The sequence below is a fragment of the Esox lucius genome, chromosome 13, assembly GCF_011004845.1.
Source record: "Esox lucius isolate fEsoLuc1 chromosome 13, fEsoLuc1.pri, whole genome shotgun sequence".
NCBI classification, from domain to species: Eukaryota; Metazoa; Chordata; class Actinopteri; order Esociformes; family Esocidae; genus Esox; species Esox lucius.
The window spans coordinates 3,927,163-3,952,853 of record NC_047581.1 but is presented as its reverse complement, the minus strand read 5'-3'; the positions used below and the strand labels follow the sequence as shown (position 1 = coordinate 3,952,853).

The window sequence follows — 25,691 nt, the reverse complement described above, 5'->3', positions numbered from 1 at the left end:
ATTTTTATTGTAATTGACAATATTATTTTATTTAAGCGAGCAGAGCCATTCGGCTTCATTGACCATACATGGCAGAGGATATTTAGAGGCGCAACGTGAGATGAGATGTGCGCTCCACTTGTAAATACAACAAGCAGTCAGGGAAACTTCAGCGACTGGTAGAACTCATTTAATACTCAATTAATACTCATTGTCTATTGTACCATCCCTACTGTAGATATATATAAACAAAATGTGGCTATACGAAATATGAATTTGTTGGGGTTGAATACTAACTAAGCAACATTATTTACGTTTTCTGGCAGACTTTGGATGCTGCGGCATGTGGGTGGTTCACCTTTTTTATCATGACACATGATAAAACTGCGGTGTGATATGGGCTGCTCGAGAAGTAGTCTTGCAACATATATTACATCCTCAAATCCTCCCTGATATGTCACCTGAACTGTGGCCAGTGAAGAGGGCAGGTTAGCCAATGACAGGAAAGATCCCAACTGTGATATTGGGACAAGCTAAGACTGGCAAAGTCGTGCATCTGGTCACAATCCACAATATACAGTGGGGAGAACAAGTATTTGATACACTGCCAATTTTGCAGGTTTTCCCACTTACAAAGCATGTAGAAGTCTGTCATTTTTAAAAACCAGAAAATCACATTGTATGATTTTTAAGTAATTAATTAGCATTTTATTGCATGACATAAGTATTTGATACATCAGAAAAGCAGAACTTAATATTTGGTACAGAAACCTGTTTGCAATTACAGAGTTCATACGTTTCCTGTAGTTCTTGACCAGGTTTGCACACACTGCAGCAGGGATTTTGGCCCACTCCTCCATACAGACCTTCTCCAGATCTTTCAGGTTTCAGGGCTGTCCCTGGGCAATACGGACTTTGAGATCCCTCCAAAGATTTTCTATTGGGTTCAGGTCTGGAGACTGGCTAGGCCACTCCAGGACCTTGAGATGCTTCTTACGGAGCCACTCCTTAGTTGCCCTGGCTGTGTGTTTCGGGTCGTTGTCATGCTTGTTTTTATGACACACGCTTCTTCCAGCTCCTTCACATGTGTTAATTGTGTACGTGTGTCAATCAAACCAGTATTGGTGTGGTGACCCACTCAGTCAGATTGACACAATATACACTGACGAGCCAAAGAATTATGACCACCTTCCTAATAACGTGTTGGTCTTCCAAGGGCTGCCAAAACAGCGTTGACCTGCCGAGGCATGGACTCCACAATCCTTTATGTCCTGTAAATTACCGCCGGGGATTGGACTGGTTGGTCCAGTGCATCCCAGAGATCCAGGGAATTTGGAGGCCATGGCAAACCTTTGATCTCTTCAGCATCTTCCTCAAACCATTCCCAAACCACATGTGCAGTGGGACAGGGTGCATTATCCAACTGAATGAAGCTACTGCCATCATGGAATATCACGGCCATGAAGGGTCGCACCTCATCTGCAGTGATGTTTAGGTAGGTGGCATGTGTCAAACCCACTGTCAGTAGGTACTCACTATGGTGGGAGCATCCCACAAGCCTTCCCATTTCAGAGATGCTCTGATCCAGTCATCTGGACATGACAATTTGTCTCTTGTCAAAGTTGCTCAAGTCTTCACTCCTGTATCTTTTCCCCAGCATCCAACATGTTGACTATGAGAATTGACTGTTCGCCTACCATCTAATCCACCCAGACCTTGACATGTGCCCTTGTTAGGTGATTCACATAGCCTATTAAATCCTTGTTGTTGTACCAGCTGTGGACTTGGTTTAATTTCAGTCCAATTTGCAATTAACAATCGGTCTTAGTATTTCAGTGTCTGCGGTTTTCCAGCAGAAGCTGACAGCGGCCCTCTTGTATGCGGCGGTGTAGCTACTGAAATGAAGACTTGCTGAAACAAAAACTTTCTGTCTAGTTCTTCTGCAGGGGTTAGTCAAGGAAGGAGAGAGGAAGGCTTCATTCTCGCACTTGATTATCTTTGTGTTAATATCTAGTTTTGTAAGCCATTCTCTATCTTTCTGCTGTTGCTTTGATAAGTATATGTTTGATTTCTATTCCTGTCTTTTCCTCCACTTGTCAGCATCTTAGACTCTCCCCTCCCTCTCATGCAAACCCTTCTAACCTGCCCTTTCCTACATGTACAACCCATGTGAATCCCTGGCATCTGGCAGCCTCTGACATTGCCAATCTGCTGTCAACAAAGCAGACTTCATCTCAGCTGCTTTTCAATCACTTTACTTTTTGGCCCTGATGCAGACATGCATCAACACGCTTTTTCACTCCTTTCCTCCTTTGACCTCACTCTCTCCCAGTCCCCTTCCACCCACAAGGCAATGCACAGGATCTCATCCTCACGAGATGCTGTAACCCAGTTGATCTTACTGTAACTCCACTCCAGATCTCTGATCATTACTTCGTCTCATTCTCTCTCCCTGTGTTCTAACCCTGCTAACTAAACTCATTCCCAGATAGTAATGCATTGTCGCAATCTTCATTCCCTCTCTCCTTCTACTCTCTCCTCTTCTATTTTATCATCTCTCCCTTCTACAGCCTAATTTTCCCTCCCGTCTCCTGAGTCTGCCTCCTCAACCCTACTCTCCTCTCTTTCAACTACCTCTGTCCGTTGTCCTCTCGGCTAGCCCGGCTTTCCCCTCCCGCTCCATGGCTGACTGACTCACTGAGAGCTAACAGAACAGGGCTGCGGGCTGACAAGCGGGTCATTTTTTCATTTGCTTCTCTCTACCTTCTCTTTCTCTGTTTCAGCTGCTAAAGCCAATTATTATCACTCTAAATTTCAAGGATCTACCTCACACCCCAGGAAACTCTTTGCCACCCTTTCCTCTCTCGTAAACCCAACACCTCCATCTTTCACATCGGTAGACAACCTTGCCCACCATTTCGAAAATGAAGGCTGACATGATTCACTCCTCTTTCACTCAACCTGTTTAAACAGCAGCATAAATAACAACAGAACAAAAACAGATTAACAAAAATGAAAACACATTGAATCCGAGATCGCTGGCTGTAGGCTAACGAAAACATCCACCTCCTCTGGACTCGGCTAATTAATTATCAAAAACAACCAACATGTTTAACAAAACAGAAACTTAGTCGCATTTTTCAGACCTCAAAATAAAAGAAACAGGGCAGGCCTACCTCAGTCCTCACCATAGCGGACAGCTTGTCTGCTAATTTGTATTCAGAAATAGCAACATGCTGACATGTTGCAGGGTTAGTCTGGTGCGCAGTCTGTTAACTGGGACCCGCGGCAGAGAATACCCACTTAGATGGTAGCAATGTCCCAGGAATACAGAGGTAGCGCCTCGCAAGAGTGGCCAGCCTCGGGAAGCATGTCTGATTGGCTTAGTCTTGAATCAAGCATAGGTACTTTTCTGTGCTGAAGATAAAACTGACGCTGGAATAGCAGAGGCAGTCCTTGATTCTATTGCCCAATAGTGGTTTACAAGTCATAATATGCTTGTCATTTAATTGTTCAATTGAATATCCTTTCTGGACTTCACCACCAGTTTATTACAGGAAACACAAGGATAAGTAAAATCTTTGACTTACCAAATCATGGTTTAGCAGCCTGAACAAAATTTCAGTGAGGCGCACAAATAGAACATGCAGCTTGCATCAATGACACCAAACTTATTTTTTTTTATTTTTTTTACACAGCCAAGCAAAATTTTTCAAAAACAAATCAGAAGGCATCCAATTGCCAAAACAATGTTCTTTCTGAAGTAACAAGGATGTCGACAGTACTTTGCTTCTAGATAGAACAAGTCCAGAAACCAAGTCATGATCGACCATCTCAATAAAGAACTCACTCAATGCTTTCTGGGGTTCCAGTGAGGGAGCAGGCTCTGTCCATCATGCCGCCGCTCTCTGTCACGACACAAACATATATTCAAGTCAGTTTCACATACAAAAAAGCTTATATACAAATCAGGGTTCATACACATTTTGCCCAATTGAATTTCATGACTTTTGGCCAAATTTCCATAATAAATGATTTCGTGCCATTTACATAAACATAAAATGACATTTTAAAAAACATGATATTTAAGTCCCACTATTGCAATACTAATTAATAACTATGGAATTACACTAATAGGTTGATTGAAACATATTTAATACATTTTAGATAGAATTAAGCTACAATAGCAGTATTAATAAGTACAATTATAAATATTTATACAGTACCTTCACAGATTTAACAGTAAGACATTGAGGGGCAGACAGGGATTTCTCAGACAGGGATAAAGCCTAGTTCTAAATTAAAATAACTGTAAATGAAGAATCTCCATTGAAATATTTTTCTATTTATTAATGCTCTGTTTTTATGCGGAGTCCACTGTTCTTTGCATTTTTTTTATTTTCTATTTATTTTGCATAAATTGTTGCACTAATGGGCCAGAACAAATTCCTTGTTTTTTTGCGAAACTCTCTTGGCAATAAAACTCTTTCAGATTCAGATTTTAGTCTTGCACTAGGCTTAATCCCTGTCTGGAAAACAGCCCCAAAATGTAAGTACTGTAACAGGTATTACAATGCATGTGATGAGGGTGAGGATCACCGCAGCTGCCACATGCCTGATGCGTTTTTTCCCTCTCATATGGCTTGATAATGCAGCCTCACCCATATTTCAAATGTCTAACACCCTCGGTTTGGACCTTTGCCTATCTACACCGAGTATCTACACCGGCATGGGTAGCCAGAAAGAGCATTTTTCCGTCATTGCTTCTTAGCAAGTTGTAGATAGTGCGATGGCTACATTCTGTTAGCGGGCTATAATCGGAGTTAGGTACAACCTATGTGAGAGGTAAAACATATGACAAGCTTGAGTTGATCACCTGAGACAAACTGTGGTTCAGCAAGTACACAAACATGAGGCATTCAGCCCACAAGATTAACTCCAGCAGTTATCAGAGGCAAGGTGCACAAGGGACTCAGCTTCAGTGTAACGTAACAAGCTCAAGCACAAGCAGTGATACATGTTCAGGTCCATTTTTTATTAGAATATTTATATTAAAGATACAAAATTAAATAAGAAATTGAATTAACTTTTCTATGACTTTAATGATTTTAGATTTTTTCCAAAACTTTTCCAGGCATGGAAAACACACATTTCAAATTCCATGACTTTTCCAGGATTTCCATGACCATATGAACCCTGTACAGTTAAATTGATAGTTTAGGATCTACTCTACTGGATATCTACATCTACTCTCTGGATATCAGAGTGACAGTATTTGAATGCATCTTCGTTTAGTTTAAAGGAAGTTGCATTAACACAATCAGAAACTAGCAATTACACAATGACTGGGAGAGATTTGTGAACTGCTTAGCATTGGCTCGTAGTTCTACCGCTAACTTTGTTCATACTTGCACATAAATAAAATTATTATCCAAGGGCACAACTGAATCTGTGGCAAAGGAGAAATTTCCATTGAACTATTGACTTTGTTTACAAACACTGAGTAAGAACAAGCATTTTGGATTTCAATCAGGTCACAGTCTAAGATCAAGAATCACAAATCATATATAATGTGTGCTTCAAGAATCAATGGGTATACATCTTTCATTTATTATTTTAAACAAAATTGAAGATTCTAGTCTGCTTTTACCTGATGCAATTTGAATCTTGCACCCAGACTCCAACTGGATTCTTGTAATTTGTTCCCCTCCTCTGCCAATGACTGGTGGAGAAAGCAGTTCAATTAATGTGTCTGACTAAATAAAGACATCCTCCAAAATTATTTAAATCCAAGGTCAGAATAACATGTACTTACTGAATCCAACCATTCTGTCAGGCACTTTAAAGTCTTCTGTCATAACAGCCCTGTATTACAAGATGGTGGATTGAAAGAGACAACATAAAACACAAAAAAGACCATTTCATATCTGTTTGTGGATGGTAGCACGGACAGAAATAGCATAGAAAGGTCAGTGCTCATGTCAATACAATGATTACATAGTATGCCTAAAGGCTTACATCTACAATGGCTGTGCCAATGCGGTGTTAGAAAATATAAACTATACTGCACTTTCAGACTTCTCTTTATTTGCAAACAAATCATCATCTGGTATAAGTACTTCAGTGCTATCCCGCTGGGAATCCAGTACTGTGTCTTTGGGTTGGATAGGGAGCTAAAATGAAGTGGAGGAGGGGGAATCATCCCAGATAGCTCAATCAATACGTATTTACAGTCTGTCAATACAGTGGGGTAAATTGGCGCAGGCTACAGGCTTACCTTTGATGTACCATAGCTCCTAGCTGGTTACCCACTGTGAGGCAAGAAAATGAAACATTAGTAGAGGGAACCTTTGTTAAGAAAAAAATAAAAATACAAGACCTACACTTTGAAAAGAAATGCTTCAATGGCCTAGATCAGTTGAGTGGTCTAAGCCACTGAGTATGGTTTGAAACCCAACCTTTTGCTCTCACTACTTTTTCAATACAATAAATCCCTAAAAATATATATCTTTCAAAAGATTATTTATTGTGGGATCGTTTAGGGGGCTTCTCACATTGACGATAAGTGAATTTTACAGATTTCCAGGTAACATTTCCTCAGATTATTACAAAAAAGTGCCCCCTCAAATCAACCCCAAAAGGGTAATCAAAATGTTCATTGAGAAAGCATTAATATAAATGGTTGTTCGAGTTGAGATAAGTTATAAAATAACTTATCGGGGTTCCACCCACAGTTTCTATTTGAAGAACCCCTTTTCATGGAGCGCAATAGCAAAGAGCGTAATAGCAAAAAAAAAAACAATACTGGCTGCACCCATACCAAAGAGCCTGATTGCAGGAAATATACATCTACAGAGGCTTAAGATGGAATGAGATGGATTGATCAATATTTTCTATATCAGACACAGCTTGATGGGCATAGCTTAGTCCATGTGTGTGCGGTACACTATCACGTTAAGGGACAAGAACGCGGCAGGAATAAAAGTTGAGCGGGCTAGCTAAGAGCTAACCCCCTCCCAGCACAGAGTAGGGAGCAGGCCGAGTTAATAGCATGTTAGACAGACCTCCTCCAGCCAGTGCCCAATGTGGCAGGGGACGAGAGCGCGGCATGAGGCCGGAGTCCAGCTATTCTTTCCTCATTTACAGAGAAAATACGACACAGAGAAAACAACTAGAAGGGAAGCAGAGTGGGCTCGTCTGAAATATAGTTTGTCAAGTAAAGGGCCAACTGAGTAAAGGCCACACCAACACAGGGCTTTGTACAAAGACCCATCCAGAATGCCTAAACAGAGTAATGGTTATGCTATGGCCGTCTTGTAAAAGCATTAACGTCTACATGAACCACCAATACATCATATTATTCTGTTATATAAGACTCAATATCAACTCAGAGTTTTGTGAGCCAAATAAAAAAGCTAGGGTAATCAAATTTAAATTGGTTAAAATTACTACCCATCACAAGCAACCACAAAAATACTGTACCTTCTACTACGGGAAAATATAATACACCCCCCTGGAATGTTGTCTTTTCCCTCTTCATATTGAGACACATGGATACAGGAGAAATTCCAACCACATTAATTGATAACGTTAACCCAAATTCACTTTGAAGCCATTTGCAATTATTCAGAAATGTAATGTCCTATTGAAGACAGAGTTAGTCCACCCTACTTTCCCCATTGTGCCTAATTCTTATTTTAAAATGGCTAAAATTAGAATCAGACGCATCAAAACAGATGCAAATGATTGAAAAATAATTATACTGTACAGCGCTTGATATTAACTTTTTTGTTGGGGAATTACGTTGGTGTTTTACTATGGTGTGCTACATCTTAGCCTATATTGTTCACTAGTTCAGTCACCATTAGGCAAAGGTGGTACCACACTCTACAGGACACCCCTCTGTGAAATACTTGATATAATGTGGCTACACACTTGAAACTATTATAGTGGTAAATCTGCCCTGTTGTACATGTCCACTTGTGCAGCTAATGCACTCTATAATGTCCTACCTAATATCAACCAAAATATGCAAGCAATATATATATTCTTAACATAACCTAATACTATTAACATGTCATTTAAAAATAAATATGAAATCACCCATCAGCTTTATAATTAATCGCAGTCAATATTATTGCTGTCTATTTTTGTTATAGACTTATATAAAAAGGTTATTTCCCCCCCCCCATCTTTGCCTTGACACCACATCGTTAATCTCCCTCAACTTCCTTCAGCTGTACCAGGCTCTGCTGCAGACACTGATCCAGCGTATTTACGTTCATATATTTATATTGTTAGTAACTTAAGTTAATAGTTTTTTTACTCTATATATTGCATATATAGCCTAAAGCTTTTTTGTGATAGTACATACCCTAATCTGATGGTCTTTTCACAGGTCATCTTTATTTGTCTCGCGATCTCTCTTTAAAAACAAATCTGTAACTTTTCTAGAAGTCACCTGAAAAGTTAAAAAAATGCTTAGATTAGATGTAGTTTGACGTTATTACGTTTTAATGGAATATTTTGACATGCTTGGGTGTGAAAGAAAACTAGGAACCACTTGTTTTTACGACATTACTTATCTCCGCGTAATCTGGACCTGTGTGGTCCTGTATGCAAGGTTGCCAGATTTCATTGACCATAAACTGTATTCTGCTGCTGTCTCCAGAAAACAAATCGACTCGCCCAAGCTCATTAAAAATAGCCAAATTGTGTAGGAAACACACTCCACCTGGCAACATTCAATATGGAAAAAGTTTTGTCCTACTGTCATTTTAGCTGCAGTGTTTCGTTGGTATTTTATAATATCATGTTTGTAAAATCATGTTTTACCATGCCAACACACAGAGGCGGTGCGAGATTTTGGGAAGGCTGATGCCTATGAGCTTTGAATTCAGGAAAAACCCTGTATATAGATATATAGAATGCCACCCGCCAAAGCGGCTAGTAAGTGTGACCGCGTTACACGCCACAGCCAAATTCTATCCGCATTTGGTGGGTGGGTGCCAATGTCAAGCCATGGAACTGTAACTTGGGATGGTCCATCTTTCAATAAAGAATATAAACATGTTCTGGCTTGGTAATATCATACTAAGATAGAAAGACCTATTTGAAGATGATTGACGCCTATGTGTCTGGGAGGGGTTAGAAAGCCATGGAGGCAGTAGCATTATGGTTTTGGGGTGGTATGCTGCCACATGGCTAGGCCAACTTGCCATCATTGAGTCAACCATGAATTCTATATTATCCTAGAGATGTCTTCAGGAGAATGTTAGGCCATCTGTCAAAAATGCCCAAGCTGAAGAGAAAATGAATCTTGGGAACAGGACAATGATCCAAAAAAAGATACAACAACATGGATCTGTTGAAATGGAGGAATGGCAGAATCAAAGCCCAGATCTTAACACTAGGACCGCCAAATGCCTACGAGAATTGGTGTTTGAGATAGTAATTAAAATAAAACTGCCATTTTGAAAGCTACACCCTCCACCTTCCATGACCTTTCCAAAATAGGCATATATTACATTCTTCTGTGGTCAGAATTCTAAACTCACAAATGGAGACTATTTACCGGTTTGTTTTTTTTTAACCCAGTTTTCCGTCTTAAATCAGCCAACATCACATGGAACTTAGTGTTGGTACCAAGGCAGGCCGCTAATGTTACCCATGTCCAAAACTGAATGCATGACCTCAATGGACGAATGTGCGATACTCCCAGATGACTGATAAAGTCTTGATTGAATTTGAATGAACTTACAAATGAAATACAACAATTCAACAACATTCAACAATTTAAGTAGACCATTATTGAAACATAATACAAATGATATAGGCTACTTGAAAATTCAACATATGTATCACGTTACCGTTTTGCAATAGGAGATTCAGCTCCTAATTTGGCTAAATCATCAAATGTAAATCTAAATATATTTTTAAGAAACATAATACCAAAAATTCTATCCCAATAGCCAACTACCAATTCAACAAATGTTTTACACATTACTGTTTATCTTAGGAGAGAAAGCATACACATCGCATACACATCCTATTCTCTCCCTTTGAATTATCCCTGCTTATTTTACTGAAGTTTAAGATTCTTCAAATGTGTTATGCTAAATAATTATTCATGAAACTAAATACCAACTATCACCAACAGTGTTGGATATTTAATTTAAGTAATCCCTTACAATTAATGTTTTCAAATAAATAATGCGTTTCTCAATTTCCCTCAGTGCAACCTACGAAGCTTAACATAGCATTACATTTCTCTGATAGCAAGTGGGACGCAAAGATGGACGCTACATAGGATGCAAAAAAAGGTAGTACCAGCTCTCCCAGATAAAGGACATGATACATACACACACACACCAAAGCCACTCGCCCAGCTCCTATTCATTTCAAAACGATAGGTAGCATCAACTAGCGATTTGTGCAGCAGAAGGCTGAGCCTGGGTGAGCTTTGCGATCCCGGCTTGGAAAGCAGTTTACTATTTTGACTACATCGTTATTACCCTTGCATTATAACCAATCACCGTGGCCGGTGTTTTGCTGGGATCAACTCGCCTGTTGGGAACTCGCCTGTTGGACAACCAAAGTTCGATCAGAAATCATCCTCTGTTGGACAACCAAAGTTGATCCCAAAACAACCTCCATTATTTTGGATTTATTATATCATTATTATATCATTGTTTAATCTGAATGAACATGTAGCTGCCACTTCAGAGCTATATTAACAACAAACGATTAAGAGGGCACTTAAAAGTAATAGGGCTTTCATTTTTTGGGGGATTAACAAAAGCATACGTTATGTAGCCCACACGGTATTGGTATATGGGAGGCGTTAATAGTGATCGTTTATATAAGCAGGGAAACATTTGCTATAGTATATAGTAAATTTACATCTAAATACATGTTCTGTTTCTAAACGTGATTTTTCGGAATCATTTCAAATACAGATATAGTAATTATTCATCTCTGAATAAAGTCATAAAACATTAATGGATAATACACACTATTGCAAAGAGATTTCAGAATGCGGTTTTCTTTTTGAGAAGTTGAGAATGCTACAGTTGTTATTTTTATTCCTCATAGATCCATTGTGGTGAACAATCTGGTATTGAAGTCTACACATATAGGCTGTATAATAAGCCTGGCCTAAAAATGTGGAGGCACTTGCAATACAAAATAATGTATTGATTTAAGAGATTCTTGATCAAATAACTAAACGCAAATATTATTTGGCATTATGGTATATAATTACTTGAGATAATAGGATCGGTCACTCTTGCTGTTTAATGATTGATAGGCTAGTGCTATATGCAGTTGAATGAAACTGACTATGTATTACACAACGTCCCATTAAATATCTGCCTTTTGGGCATAAGTGACCAACACATGAATATAGAATCAAAGGACTTATTTTACAGTAACTAAGTAACTTAACGCTTTACTTTCTACAGAAAGTAACTAAGTAACATAACTAGTTACTTTATGGGAACTGAAATTAGTAACTGTAATTAGTTACTAATGTTAGTAATGTTCCCCAACACTGATCACCAATTATCAATTCAGCAAATGTATTACACATTACCGTTTACATTTCTATATTTTCATGTAGGCTACAGGGGGTAAACATTTTATATAATCTGAACTCTGGGAGCAAGTATATTTAGAATTAGTATATTTTGAATATTTTGAAAAATTAATAATTACATTTTTTTACATTTGTAGGGCCTAATAAAATAATGAAAATACTATAGTCTGTGTTTTTAGAAATAATTGTTCAATGTATTCTTTTTTTTATTTTTTTGTATGATAAGACCTTAAAAAAAAAAATCATTCTAGTATTTTTCATTAACCATTTAAAACATACAAATTCTGTAATTCATACGCATTTTCATTAAGTTAGATTGTAGCCTACTATTTTCAGGTGGCACATTAAATAGTGTCTCGCCTTCAGAGAATGACTTACAGGGTGGTAGAACATGAAAACGCAATTGCATTGCATTTTCATTGAGTTAAGAAAACCGCGGTAGACCGTGGAAATTAAACTACAAAGGATGGCGCTGTTTCTCACTTCTCACATTTGAATTAACATTATAATTTTGTTAACCACAAAGCGGGGCATGACTTTGAAAATGATATGCATTAACATTTTAATATTGACAGTGAATGTGCAAACCAGTACATGAAAATTCAAATGCAAATCACATGATTGCATTTTAATTTTCATATTGACTGAAATAATGCAGGCAAAAGTGGAAAATGAAAATAAAGTGCGGGATTGCATTAACATTTCAATTAAGTTAACTACAGTGGGGAGAACAAGTATTTGATAACCTGCCGATTTTGCAGGTTTTCTCACTTACAAAGCATGTAGATGTCTGTAATTCTTATCATATGTACTCTTCAACTGTGAGTGTCGAAATCTAAAACAAAAATCCAGAAAATCACATTGTATGATTTTTAAGTAATTCATTAGCATTGTATTGCATGACATAAGCATTTGATACACCAGAAAAGCAGAACTTAATATTTAGTACAGAAACCTTTGTTTGCAATTACAGAGATCATACGTTTCCTGTAGTTCTTGACAAGGTTTGCACACACTGCAGCAGGGATTTTGGCCCACTCCTCCATACAGACCTTCTCCAGATCCTTCAGGTTTCGGGGCTGTCACTGGGCAATACGGACTTTCAGCTCCCTTCAAAGATTTTCTATTGGGCTCAGGTCTGGAGACTGGCTAGGCCACTCCAGGACCTTGAGACACTTCTTACGGAGCCACTCCTTAGTTTCCCTGGCTGTGTGTTTCGGGTTGTTGTCATGCTGGAAGACCCAGCCACAACCCATCTTCAATGCTCTTACTGAGGGAAGGAGGTTGTTGGCCAAGATCTTGCGATACATGGCCCCATCCATCCTCCCCTAAAGACGGTGCAGGAGCATGGAGCCCCAGACTGAGGGAGACTGACCGTCCTCTTGAACTTCTAATCTAATAAGTGCGCCAACTGTTGTTGCCTTCACACCAAGCTGCTTGCCTATTGTTCTGTAGCCCATCCCAGCCTTGGGCAGGTCTACAATTTTATCCCTGATGTCCTTACACAGCTCTCTGGTCTTAGCCATTGGGGAGAGTTCGGAGTCTGTTTGAGTGTGTGGACAGGTGTCTTTTATACAGTTAACGAGTTCAAACAGGTGCAGTTAATACAGGTAATGAGTGGAGAACAGGAGGGCTTCTGTGAGAGCCGGAATTCTTACTGGTTGGTAGGTGATCAAATACTTTTGTCATGCAATAAAATGCTAATTAATTACTTAAAAATCATACAATGTGATTTTCTGGATTTTTTTTTGATTCCGTCACTCACAGTTGAAGAGTATGATAAGATAAGAATTACAGACCTCTACATGCTATGTAAGTCTGCAGTGTATCGAATACTTGTTCTCCCCACTGTATATGCTTCCATATCATTGTCCCCCAGATACCTGTTAAATTAGTTTACTGAAGATAACATATCCTGTCCAAATACACAAAAAAATACAACATTGCTGGGGTGCAGTTTCACACTTGACTGTAACTACAGACATTAAGAATTTAACACAGCGTGTTTCTTAACTGTTATTATTCTTTGTCACTTCGTCATATATTAACAAAGAAATATACTACTTGATAAAGTTGTGCTTCCAGTGTATGACACTGCTAGTCAAACTTTGCAATATTGGCTGATTTTAAACTGAAAATATTCAACAAGTATCAGAAAGAGCCATCAATTACACACGGCATGTGCTGACCTAGGTTTGGGCGATAATTCAATAAACATTTAGTCTTTTTTTGAAATAATGCAATAATGAAAATAACATATTATAATAATAATAATAATACATTAAACTTATATAGTGCTTTTCCAGGACCCAAAGACACTTTACATCAGATACAATACAAACAACATCCAAGGAGAGCGATTGGACAATACACAGACAAACATAAAGAAAAGGACTCAGACTTATGGAGAGATGCAGAGTTGATGCCAGAAAGAAGAGTTGCAATAGTCTAGACGGGAGGAGATTAATGTACAGTATCTCACAAAAGTGAGTACACCCCTCACATTTTTGTAAATATTTGATTATATCTTTTCATGTGACAGCACTGAAGAAATGACACTTGGCTACAATGTAAATTAATGAGTGTACAGCTTGTATAACAGTGTAAATTTGCTGTCCCCTCAAAATAACTCAACATACAGCCATTAACGTCTAAAACGCTGGCAACAAAAGTGAGTACACCCCTAAGTGAAAATGTCCAAATTGGGCCCAATTAGCCATTTACCCTCCCTGGTTTCATGTGACTCGTTAGTGTTACAAGGTCTTAAGTGTGAATGGGAACAGGTGTGTTAAATTTGGTGTCATCGCTCTCACACTCCCTACTGGTCACTGGAAGTTCAACATGAGTGAGTGTTGGCACAGCAGTGGAAGTCAATTTTGAAGTGACGGGGATAAGACATGATCAAGGGGCCAAGAACAGAGGCCAGGGGAAAACCCTGTGTGACTGCAGCCGAATCAGAGCTATGACCATTGAAGGAGATATAGTGGGTACGTTTGGTGAGCTATGCGTGTAGCCAGGAAAGTGCGATTCCCTCAACAAAGCCAGTGGAGGACATGTGAAGCATCCGTCCTCATGCTCAGTTCTGCACTGGGGGCCTTGCATTCCTCTTTCTATTCATTTTTTTTTTATTATCTTATAAAGGGCAGTTACTATAAGTAGGCCTATATAAAAATAAATGTATAGTACATTTAATTTTAAGATCATAAAGACAGATATACAAATTAAAATACCATCAGTAATATTGTATTGATGAAAATTCTTAAATATATCATGATGTACATTTTGGGCCACATCGCCCAACACAATGCTGACCTTTAATTAACACACTGCACCATAAAGTTTTAATCCATATATTTGTGCCACAACCTGTTTGGGAGTGTGTAGATGGAGCTAAAAAAAAACTGTCTACCCCCAGCTGATGGGAACTTTTACAGTAGCAGCCTCACAAGTGAGGCAGCTTAGGCCTAAGTGCTTTATAGAGGGTTTCCATTGAAGCAAATCAGCAGTTGTGGATTTCAAAGTCTTTTTGTCCTCTCCCTTACTCTGACAGACAAATAAACAGACTGTAATCCAGTTGGGTGTTGCTGGCTCCGATATGCTCCTGTTGGACCCATTTTAAACAGTATTTAATCATTCGACTCAGTATGGCTCTTCCCTCGATCAGCCATACAGGCCAACAAAACCAACACACAAAACAGAATGACTTAGGGGAGCCAGCGGGATAGTGCCACCACAGCAAACAATGGTATGTCACTCAAATTCACTAACTTTCCTAGGCTGGCTGTTTAAGACTGTCCCTCACCACAGGGTAGGGCGTCCAGTGCGGGAAAACTGTCCAACTCGAACTCATTTTCATGCCGTTCTGTAGTCCATACACCTACTGTGCTGGCTCTGATATTTTCTATTCAAGTTGTACTTTTTGGCATGGTTACAGCAAGGATGGTGCATGCGTAACAAGGTCAGCGCCGTAAAGCTAAGTCACCACTGAAAAGTACTCCGGATCGAAAACATTTCCTTTCTGCTCCATTTGACAACTCATGTTTTTATCCTTTGTATTAACAAGAAAATTTATAAAAGTTTTGCAATGGTTGTCCTTGTGTTGTAGTAGTAGTATCAATGTTGGATTGGGCAGTGGATTATTGATGAAGAGAAATTAAAGCTGTACCACTGAAGAAATGCCATTGGATCCAGACAGATTAGGGACCACATTTATAAAATTGGCACATTTAACAGGAATTGCTTCTGATGATTCTGATTAATTTCAGATGCTAAATAGTAAGCAGCTTACCTCCGTCTTCCACCGGACGCTTTTGGCCCCCGTAGCCATACATGGATGGGTCCACACCAGGGGGTGAACTGTTTAGGTGGGACATCTGATCACTCCCCATTTTTACTGCCATCTGAAAGGTAAGGGGAAAATTTACATTTAAAGTAATAGGTATACATAGGCTACACAAAAATTATATATAAAGTTATAGTAAATAAGTACTGATCTAACCTACGGTCATGGAAATTGTATTAGTTAACGCCGCGTAAAAAGCAAATAAAAACAGAATGCAATAATGTGCAAATCATATATCCCTATATTTAATTGAAATTAGTACAAAGACAACATATCAAAATGTTGTTTTATTGTTTTGGGAAAAATACATGTCCATTTTTAACTTGATGCCAGCAACACGTTTCAAAAAAGTTGGGCCAGAGGCATGTTCACCACTGTGTTGCATCACCTCTTCTTTTGACAATACTCGTTTTGGAACTGAGGGGATCAAATGCTGTAGTTTTGAAAGTAAAATGTATTCCCGTTCTTGCTTGATTTCTGTTACCCAACAGTTCGGGGTCTCCTTTGTCAAGCTTTTCATTTCATAATGTGCCAAATGTTGTCAAGGGGAGACAGGTCAGGACTGCAAGCAGGACAGTTTAGCACCAGGCCAGTTCTTTTACAACAGAGCCAGTCTGTTGTAATACGTGCAGTGTGTGGTTTGGCATTGGCTTGCTGAAATAAGCAAGGCCTTCCCTGAAAAAGACATCAACTAGATGGCAGAATATGTTGCTCCAAAACCTGGTTCAACATTAATGGTCAGGACTGTACAGTGCAACATATGTTGCAGGTGCTATGAAAATCGGTCTGTACGATGAATTAATTTACCGCAGCATCACCTGTGCGATAAAGTTTTACGTGTGTATGAGAGAGCTGCTTGTTTGTGTGAAGTGAAGGTTTGTGTGCTTATTTGTGTGAGGTGAATTGATGGCGCAACGCTTTTCATCTTGGTGGTTGCAGTCTAATGTGCGATTAAAAAAAATCATGTTTTGAATAGAGTCCATACATCCAACGCCAAACCCCACAATTCCTAGCGAACAATCCCAGTTTCCTCAGTGAGTCGAGCCAGGTAGCTAGATGAGAAAATGAAAAGGTATTTTCAAGTGCTAGACCAAAACCCCAAACAAGCCCACAAGGAAGAAACTAAAGGACCAATGCCAAATGAAATAAAGGGAAAATGTGCACATTTTAAGAACGCCGATTGGAAAAGGGATTTCCCTTGGCTAACTTTTGATGTGAAACAGCAGCTCTTGTTCTGTTGCTGGTGCAGGGAGGCTCCAGAAAAGATTAGAGTAGACAATCCTTATGTTCTGTAGTAGGAAACAGCATTTTAAAAAGGGTTAACATAAAAAAAACTTCCCATTAGTGATTTACACACTTTCATAATTTAAATAATGTTGTATGTATGATGATATACATTTAAATTGAGATTTGCACTTCTAATATGAAGCGTCATATATTGATTTTCTGTATACAGTTGTTAGGTCCCTGCAAATAAAACAGTTTGGATTTTGTGTGCCTTTTAAGCAGCATTCCATGTCCTTTGCCAGTCACATACCTGTTTTAGTGATGAACTGCATTATTTGTGGTCGTTTTTAGAGTAGGTAACAGACGTTTTATACCCATGCCATGTACACTAATGAACCCCCACCCCATCACGGTTGCTGGCTTTTGAACTGTGCGCTGAAGAGAAGGCTGATGGTCCCTCTCCTCTTCAGTCTGGAGGACGCGACATCCGTGATTGCCAAAAAGAATGTCAGACCACAGGACAGTATTCCACTTCTCCTCAGTCCATCTAAAATGACCATGGACCCAGAGAAGGTGGCAGCAGAAGTGTTCCACTACAGAACTGTGTCTGTTTTTAATTCATGAGTAAATTATATACACATCATTGCATTCTGTTTATACATTTTACGCAGCATCTGAACTATTTTGGAAACAGGGTCATACATACAAACTTAAACTAAAAGGTAATTACACATAAAAAGCTCTCCAATTTCTTCCCAGGCCCTTCAACTTGTCTCCTGATGTGGTTTAAGCATTGTCATATACATATAACACCTAATCTGGTTGTTTGTAAATCTTAATGTTATTATCATAATTTATTGAGAGTGAAAACACTGTGGGAAAAACGGAAACCAAAAAGTACTTTGAGTTGCATTAGACATTTTTCCTAGGCAATTATTGTACAAGAGAAAGTACAACACAACGTTTTCACGAATGTTATCTGCATTCTTCCTGGATTCTTTTTAGGACACGGATCAACTAATATTACAAATACTCGGGGGAAAAAAATATGTTTTTGAAATGATGTTCTAACTCGGTTTACGTTTGCCATGTTGCAGGTACAATTGTTGCATTAAGGCAACGTTTAAGGTTTGCACATAGACAAGCCCATTAGCTCCTGAACCCCACAGAGCAAGAAATATGCTGAAAATGTATTCTCCGGACATTCTGTTATGTTTGAGTTCAAACCAGCAATGGCTTTGGGATAGTTTCAATGATGCAAGGATAGGAGCTGAATATTAAATGTACTTTAATCAATTAACCAAGTTATGTCAGAATCAAACACAGAATTCCCTAAGGTAGTTCCACCCTCTGCCTATGTTACGATTGTCTTGTTGAGTTGCGCATTGCATTATGATATTAGTAGGTATATATGATTACTGACTATTAATTTAAACAGCAGAAACACTAAAACCGGTTAGTTTTCTATGTAGAAATTGGTAATCGTCCATGTGCAAAAATGTAATACTATAAATGTATGCACCTACATACAGTTGTGCTCATAAGATTGCATATGCTGGCAGAAATTGTGAAATTTTGGCAATGATTTTGAAAATATGACTGATTATGCAAAACAAAATCCTTTTGTTTAAGGATAGTGATAATATGAAGCCATTTATTATCACATAGTTCTTTAGCTCCTTTTTAAATCATAATGAAATCAGAAATTACCTAAAAGGCCCTGATCAAAAGTTTACATACCCTTAAATGTTTTGCCTTACAGACACACAAGGCGACACACAAAGGCGAAAATGGCAATTAAAAGGTGAATTTCCCACACCTGTGAGTTTTTCAATTGCAGTTTGTGTGTGCGTATAAACAGTCAATGAGTTTGTTAGCTCTCATGTGGATGCACTGAGCAGGCTAGATACTGAGCCATGGGGAGCAGAACAGAACTGTCAAAAGACCTGCATAACAAGGTAATGGAACTTTATAAATATGGAAAAGGATATAAAAAGATATCCAAAGCCTTGCAAATGCCAGTCAGTACTGTTCAATCACTTAAGAAGTGGAACATTCTGGGATCTCTTGATACCAAGCCAAGGTCAGGTAGACCAAGAAAGAAGAATTGTTCGGAATACAAAGAAAAACCAACAGGTAACCACAGGAGAAATACTGGCTGCTCTGGAAAAAGACAGTGTTGTTGTTTCAAGGAGCACAATACGACGATACATGAACAAAAATGAGCTGCATGGTCGAGTTGCCAGAAAGAAGACTTTACTGCGCCAATGCCACAAAAAAGCCTGGTTACAACATGCCCGACAACACCTTGACACGCCTCACAGGTTCTGGCACACTGTAATTTGGAGTGAAGAGACAAAAACAGAGTTTTGGAGAGGGGGACAACAGGGCCTATAGTGAACAGAAAACCATCCCCACTGTGAAGCATGGTGGTGGCTCACTGATGTTTTGTGGGTGTGTCAGCTCTAAAGGCACAGGGAATCTTGTGAAAATTGATACTATTATTCCATGTTATCAGAAAATACTGGCAGACAATTTGCATTCTTCTGCCCAAAAGCTGCACAATGGGTCGCTCTTGGACTTTCTAGCACGACAATGACCCTAAGCAGAAGGTTAAGTTGACCCTCCAGTGGTTACAGCAGAAAAAGGTGAGGGTTCTGGAGTGGCCATCACAGTCTCCTGACCTTAATATCATCGAGCCACTCAGGGATGATCTCAAATGTTTTGTTAATGCAAGAAGACCAAAGACATTGCATAACCTGGAGGCATTTTACCAAGATGAATGGGCAGCTAACCCACCTGCAAGAATTCGGGGCCTCATAGACACCTTTTACAAAAGAGTGTCATTAATGGTATAGGGGGCAATACACAGGGTTAAGAACTAAGGGTATGCAGACCTTTGAACAGGAGTCAGTTCATTTTTTTTCTTTGTTGCCATGTTTTGTTTTCTGATTGGCATAAAAGAATGGCACATTCTGAATGTGAATCCCATAAGAAATAAAATAAATGTGTTTTGCATATGCAACTATTGTCGAATATTCGATTGAAATTGTCGCAATTTTAGATTGTCCAGTGAGTGAATTTGCCCTGATATGTTGAACTAGGTCTATGTGACTTCCTGTCTGGAAGAGCAGTGTGAAAAAGACAATGGCTAAGCTGAGAGGCCCAAGGGGAAGGCCTATCATGATTTTCAACTTTCCAAAATCCATTACAAGTTGTTGAAATAAAACAAGGACCTAAATACAATTGGATAAGACAAAATTGGGGAAGGGATAAAAAGTGGGCAAAAAACAATATAGATTTACAATACACAATGTGTGTACATTTACATTGGATTACAACTTGCATCTGTCTCGACGCCACATCAAGCCAGCCTCGCATTGCAGGTGAGCCATTACAAGGGGTTAGGTTTACATATCCATGAAGAAAACTACATTTTCTGAAAACTCAGCAACTGAGAAGAAAACATGGGTCTACAGCATGGTAAGCAAATACCTTGTAAGTCACGGAAATAGGTTGAATTCACTTGGTGGGAATTTAAAAGTGACAAATATACACTAGCTTGTGTCGCTAAAGTATTGTATGATTATAATAAGGCCCAAGCAGTGTGTTAGTGAAGAAAGTGATGACTGCAGTTTTCAAAATTTCTACAATGAATAAATGAATTTAAGTCAAAATTTCAAAGAAAACTAATTATCACTACCCCCACAGGGGATTCAAACTTGCACCGCAACAGTTAAAAAGTATCAGGAACTAAGCATGCTTTTACAGTGTGGTCTTATTTTCCAAACAGGTGTTCAACTCCTTCCATAGAGGGCAGAGTATCTGATTTAAGATGTGTTCAGATCAACAAGATTAGTGATCCTTCTTGTAAAGAATAAAAATTCAGATCCAAATTATCAATCTGACTACTCACATGATCAACTGTGCATGTAACCATACGCAATGTGAGTAACATTTTTAAATCCTTTAAAAGCCTGTCTTCCCACCTCTATACATATTCTGTCCAAATATATAGTTGGTGAGCAATCTGTCTAGCAGAATAAAAAAAAAAAAAATGAAGCAATGTAATATCTAACTTCACCTTAAACTTCTACGTAGCCCAAATAACTGTCATATTAGCCTAGCGGTAGAAAAAAATTGATGTCAGAATATAATTATTCTTACGACGTACAACAACAAAATACTGACAAATTATTTTTATTATTATTATTATTATTATTATCTACTCCTTTAAATCGGTTTCCCTACCCAGACACACCCCCACCATGTATAATGGTAGTGCTTGCTAGTTACATAATAAAACCTAGCTAATTACAAACTTTGACACTGCCTCGATGGGGGAGGGAGGTGGCAATTGGATCAATGTTGGTCACAACAGGGAAACGCTGGATAACTACCTGTTTAAAAACATGTGGATGGGTTCGGAACCTTTGCTTACTTGTCACTGATTATTATGGGGTTGAGAACAAGGCCACACAGTTCAACCCCAAAACTTAAGTGCCTGAACAACAGGTTGCATATGGACACGTGTGGAAAACGTATTTAGCTAGTTAGCTAGATTGATTAACATGCATTTACTTGGACACTACATGGCAACAACACGATTAACTACATGAAAACGCTGCTTCAAATCGTGCCTTGTTTCACCCAAAATGAACAAGCACGAGTATCCATTGCAAACTCGAAACTATTGTGGTTGTCAACTAGCTTAGCATGCTAGTTAGCCAGCTGGCTAGTGTGTTTTTCAAAAGCGCATAGCACAAGCTGGAGAGGTGGCCGAGTTAAAATAAAAGTGCTTCATCGTCATTTAAAGGGTCAAGTTCAACCTCAATCGATTTCTTTGTGAGTTCCTCTACTCTTATTACCTGTCTAGCCCGATGTAAAGCGTCGGCGAAGCCGTCAGCTTTCATTCCGGGCTGAGCCACGGCCTGTCCCTGCACCAACTCCGCCATCATCATCATCCCCAGACTTCTCAGCTGTTGTCTGTTCAATCCGCTTCCGCGTTCAGTCACATGGTAAGCTTCCAACGCTTTGCTCGGACTGAGTGTATATGCATCGTGTGGAAGTCTGCCAAATCAGTGCAAAAAAAAAGACACAGTAGGCCTACTGGACAACTGACATTGTATTTTCATTTTGGATTTCATGAGATATTAGGTATATATCAATATACCAGGACACAGTAGTCTAAAAAAGTGTGTCTGGAGCAGCTGTTTCACAAGCCTTTTTTTAACCTAATCATAAGGATATGTTCAACCGATGAGTTCCAGATACAGCAGGTCATACCTACACCAAGTTTGGGGTCAGTCCCATTTAATTCCAGTCAAGGTAATTCCAGTCAAGCTTCCAAGGTATTGCAATTAGTTATGTCAAAATTGTACCCTTTACCTTTCAGAATTAAAACCGACCCTCCCCTGCACACCAGTTTGAAATACAGCATTTTTGTTTATCTTCATTAAGTGTTGGCACACCTTCTCACCTGACATTATAGACAGACAATTCTTCAGTGTTCAATAAACACTGACATTTGGTCCTGTGGGTAAATGGACCCAAACTTGAATGTCTCATCCATCAGACTCCTGTGGACAGAGCATGTGAGTTTGCCACAACAACCATTTGAAGTTGCCTTTAGAGAGTGATACTATTATTCTATCTAAGTGACCATACTGAGTAATGCATGGATTTGGATTTTAACAAATCAAAACCCTGTGAGGCCTTTCTTCAAATTCAGTCGCTTCTGACATTTGATAATTTAAACATTATCATAAGGTTTACATTATCAAAGGCCAGAAATACCACTCAGTTTGGAGCCACAACTCACAGCATTTTGAAATTTAATCAGTACAATGTCTTTTAAGAGAGCTCACCAGGGTTGTATGATCAGCTGTCAAACAACAACAACATTACAGCATAGGAACGAGATTAGAGTTGAATGAAACCTTTGATTGTTGCTGACACTTTCATACCTTCTCAATTTAGTTATTGATTAAGACCTCATAGTGTAGTCTGTTGTATTGCAGTAAAGTTCCAGGCCTAACCAGAACTAAAGCCTCTCTCTATTTGAGATTGGGGTTCAAATCCCTGCTTCAAACTGTCCCCCACATACCATTATTAGTCATGTCACTGGCTCCATAAAGTGTAACACCTCATATAGTATTAGTATTCGTCATACCAACAGGCCTAGTTTTACTTTAATTGATCATCCTGAAACACATGGTTTACTATAGCTAGCCAACAAATTTAAATTCTAATTGTTGGATATCTTAAGTCAGGCTGGATATCAACAAGAATGATTACACATACATTAGCAAGCTGCATCATTTAAGATTCTGGGTTAAGGATTCTGTGTTACTTGTTCATTTCCTTCTATTTACAAGAATATTTCAATAGGGATTTCTGTAAAACCTGGGAATTATTGTTTTGGAAGTCACATTATTCTTGCTAGCAAATGTACTGTATGCGCAATTCCTATTGAATTCCTATTACATTTAGGATATCCAACAGTTGGAATTTGGATTTACTCAATGCCTGCATTCTGAATGACTGCCAGGGTTAGCAACTAAGAGACTACTTTGAAGACATTAACCTGAAAAAACATTTACAATAATAGTTGAAAAAGCTGATTGGAATAGTTAGAAACATTTTGTTATTTATATTTTAGTGGTGAGTTACTTTTCCTAATTACCAGCAAATAATATTTTTGTTGAAACAGAAAGGAAGCCAAGGAATACCTTCAGCAACCAATTCTAAATAAAAATATATTTTTAACAAGATAACTGAAAGACACTCATGTTATTATAGTGTTTATTAAAGGTTGTCAAACCCCCAGAAAATAAGACTGAAATCAAGACTGTCGTGGAAAAATATGTCTTCTCCCCAAAAAGGATGCAACAACTCAAAAAGATGCAATAACTCAGGAGTTTGTGGATTCAAATCAGACTTTTAATGAGCAATCATAAAAGCCGAGTTGACCTGCAGGAACAACTGTCTTGTCAACTCGGGACACACATCTTTATACAGTGATATCTTGCATAACCTTCCTGGCCATCCCCTTATGCTAATTCTTGGGCGGATCTCTCTCTCCATCCACCACCATTGTTTCGCAAACGTCCAAGATCCGTTCCCTGTTAAATATTGGTGGCGCAGGCTTGTAGAATGTGTAGAAAAATAATAGAGCCATTAGGGCCCTCTGTGTTACTTGCCCATTATACCTGATTTACCCATGAATTTGTCATTACACTTGAGTACCTTTTATTAATGTGCATCTGTGATCCATGATTCGGTGAAGATTATATTGATACATACACTCACCTAAAGGATTATTAGGAACACCATACTAATACTGTGTTTGACCCCCTTTCACCTTCAGAACTGCCTTAATTCTACGTGGCATTGCTTCAACAAGGTGCTGAAAGCATTCTTTAGAAATGTTGTCCCATATTGATAGGATAGCATCTTGCAGTTGATGGAGATTTGTGGGATGCACATTCAGGGCACGAAGCTCCCGTTCCACCACATCCCAAAGATGCTCTATTGAGTTGAGATCTGGTGACTGTGGGGGCCATTTCAGTACAGTGAACTCATTGTCATGTTCAAGAAACCAATTTGAAATTATTCGAGCTTTGTGACATGGTGCATTATCCTGCTGGAAGTAGCCATCAGAGGATGGGTACATGGTGGTCATAAAGGGATGGACATGGTCAGAAACAATGCTCAGGTAGGCAGTGGCATTTAAACGATGCCCAATTGGCACTAAGGGGCCTAAAGTGTGCCAAGAAAACATCCCCCACACCACCAGCCTGCACAGTGGTAACAAGGCATGATGGATTCATGTTCTCATTCTGTTTATGCCAAATTCTGACTCTACCATCTGAATGTCTCAACAGAAATCGAGACTCATCAGACCAGGCAACATTCTTCCAGTCTTCAACTGTCCAATTTTGGTGAGCTTGTGCAAATTGTAGCCTCTTTTTCCTATTTGTAGTGGAGATGAGTGGTACCCGGTGGGGTCTTATGCTGTTGTAGCCCATCCGCCTCAAGGTTGTGCGTGTTGTGGCTTTACAAATGCTTTGCTGCATACCTCGGTTGTAACGAGTGGTTATTTCAGTCGGCCCATTCTCCTCTGACTTCTAGCATCAACAAGGCATTTTCACCCACAGGACTGCCGCATACTGGATGTTTCTCCCTTTTCACACCATTCTTTGTAAACCCTAGAAATGGTTATGCGTGAAAATCCCAGTAACTGAGCAGATTGTGAAATACTCAGACCGGCGAGCCTGGCACCAACAACCATGCCACGCTCAAAATTGCTTAAATCACCTTTCTTTCCCATTCTGACATTCAGTTTGGAGTTCAGGAGATTGTCTTGACCAGGACCACACCCCTAAATGCATTGAAGCAACTGCCATGTGATTGGTTGATTAGATAATTGCATTAATGAGAAATTGAACAGGTGTTCCTAATAATCCTTTAGGTCAGTGTATATATTCATAAACTGTGAGTTCAGTGTTTCAGAAACATCCTATGATAAACCTCTTATCTCTTTCA

The 25,691-nt window shown here is 39.0% G+C and overlaps 1 protein-coding gene across 1 annotated transcript in view; it reads right to left on the bottom strand.

The window, feature by feature from the left end:
• Positions 1–22,141, bottom strand: part of LOC105030200 (far upstream element-binding protein 3) — a 45,562-nt gene extending 23,421 nt beyond the window's left edge. Inside the window, exons 1-6 of the mRNA XM_010903910.5 lie at positions 22,013–22,141; positions 15,864–15,975; positions 6,257–6,290; positions 5,795–5,844; positions 5,630–5,701; positions 3,830–3,887 (exon numbers count right to left, since the gene is read on the bottom strand). Coding sequence (XP_010902212.1) covers positions 3,830–3,887; positions 5,630–5,701; positions 5,795–5,844; positions 6,257–6,290; positions 15,864–15,975; positions 22,013–22,108 — 422 coding nt within the window. The 5' untranslated portion in view covers positions 22,109–22,141. The remainder of the gene's footprint in view (positions 1–3,829; positions 3,888–5,629; positions 5,702–5,794; positions 5,845–6,256; positions 6,291–15,863; positions 15,976–22,012) is intronic.
• Positions 22,142–25,691: the final 3,550 nt, after the last annotated feature.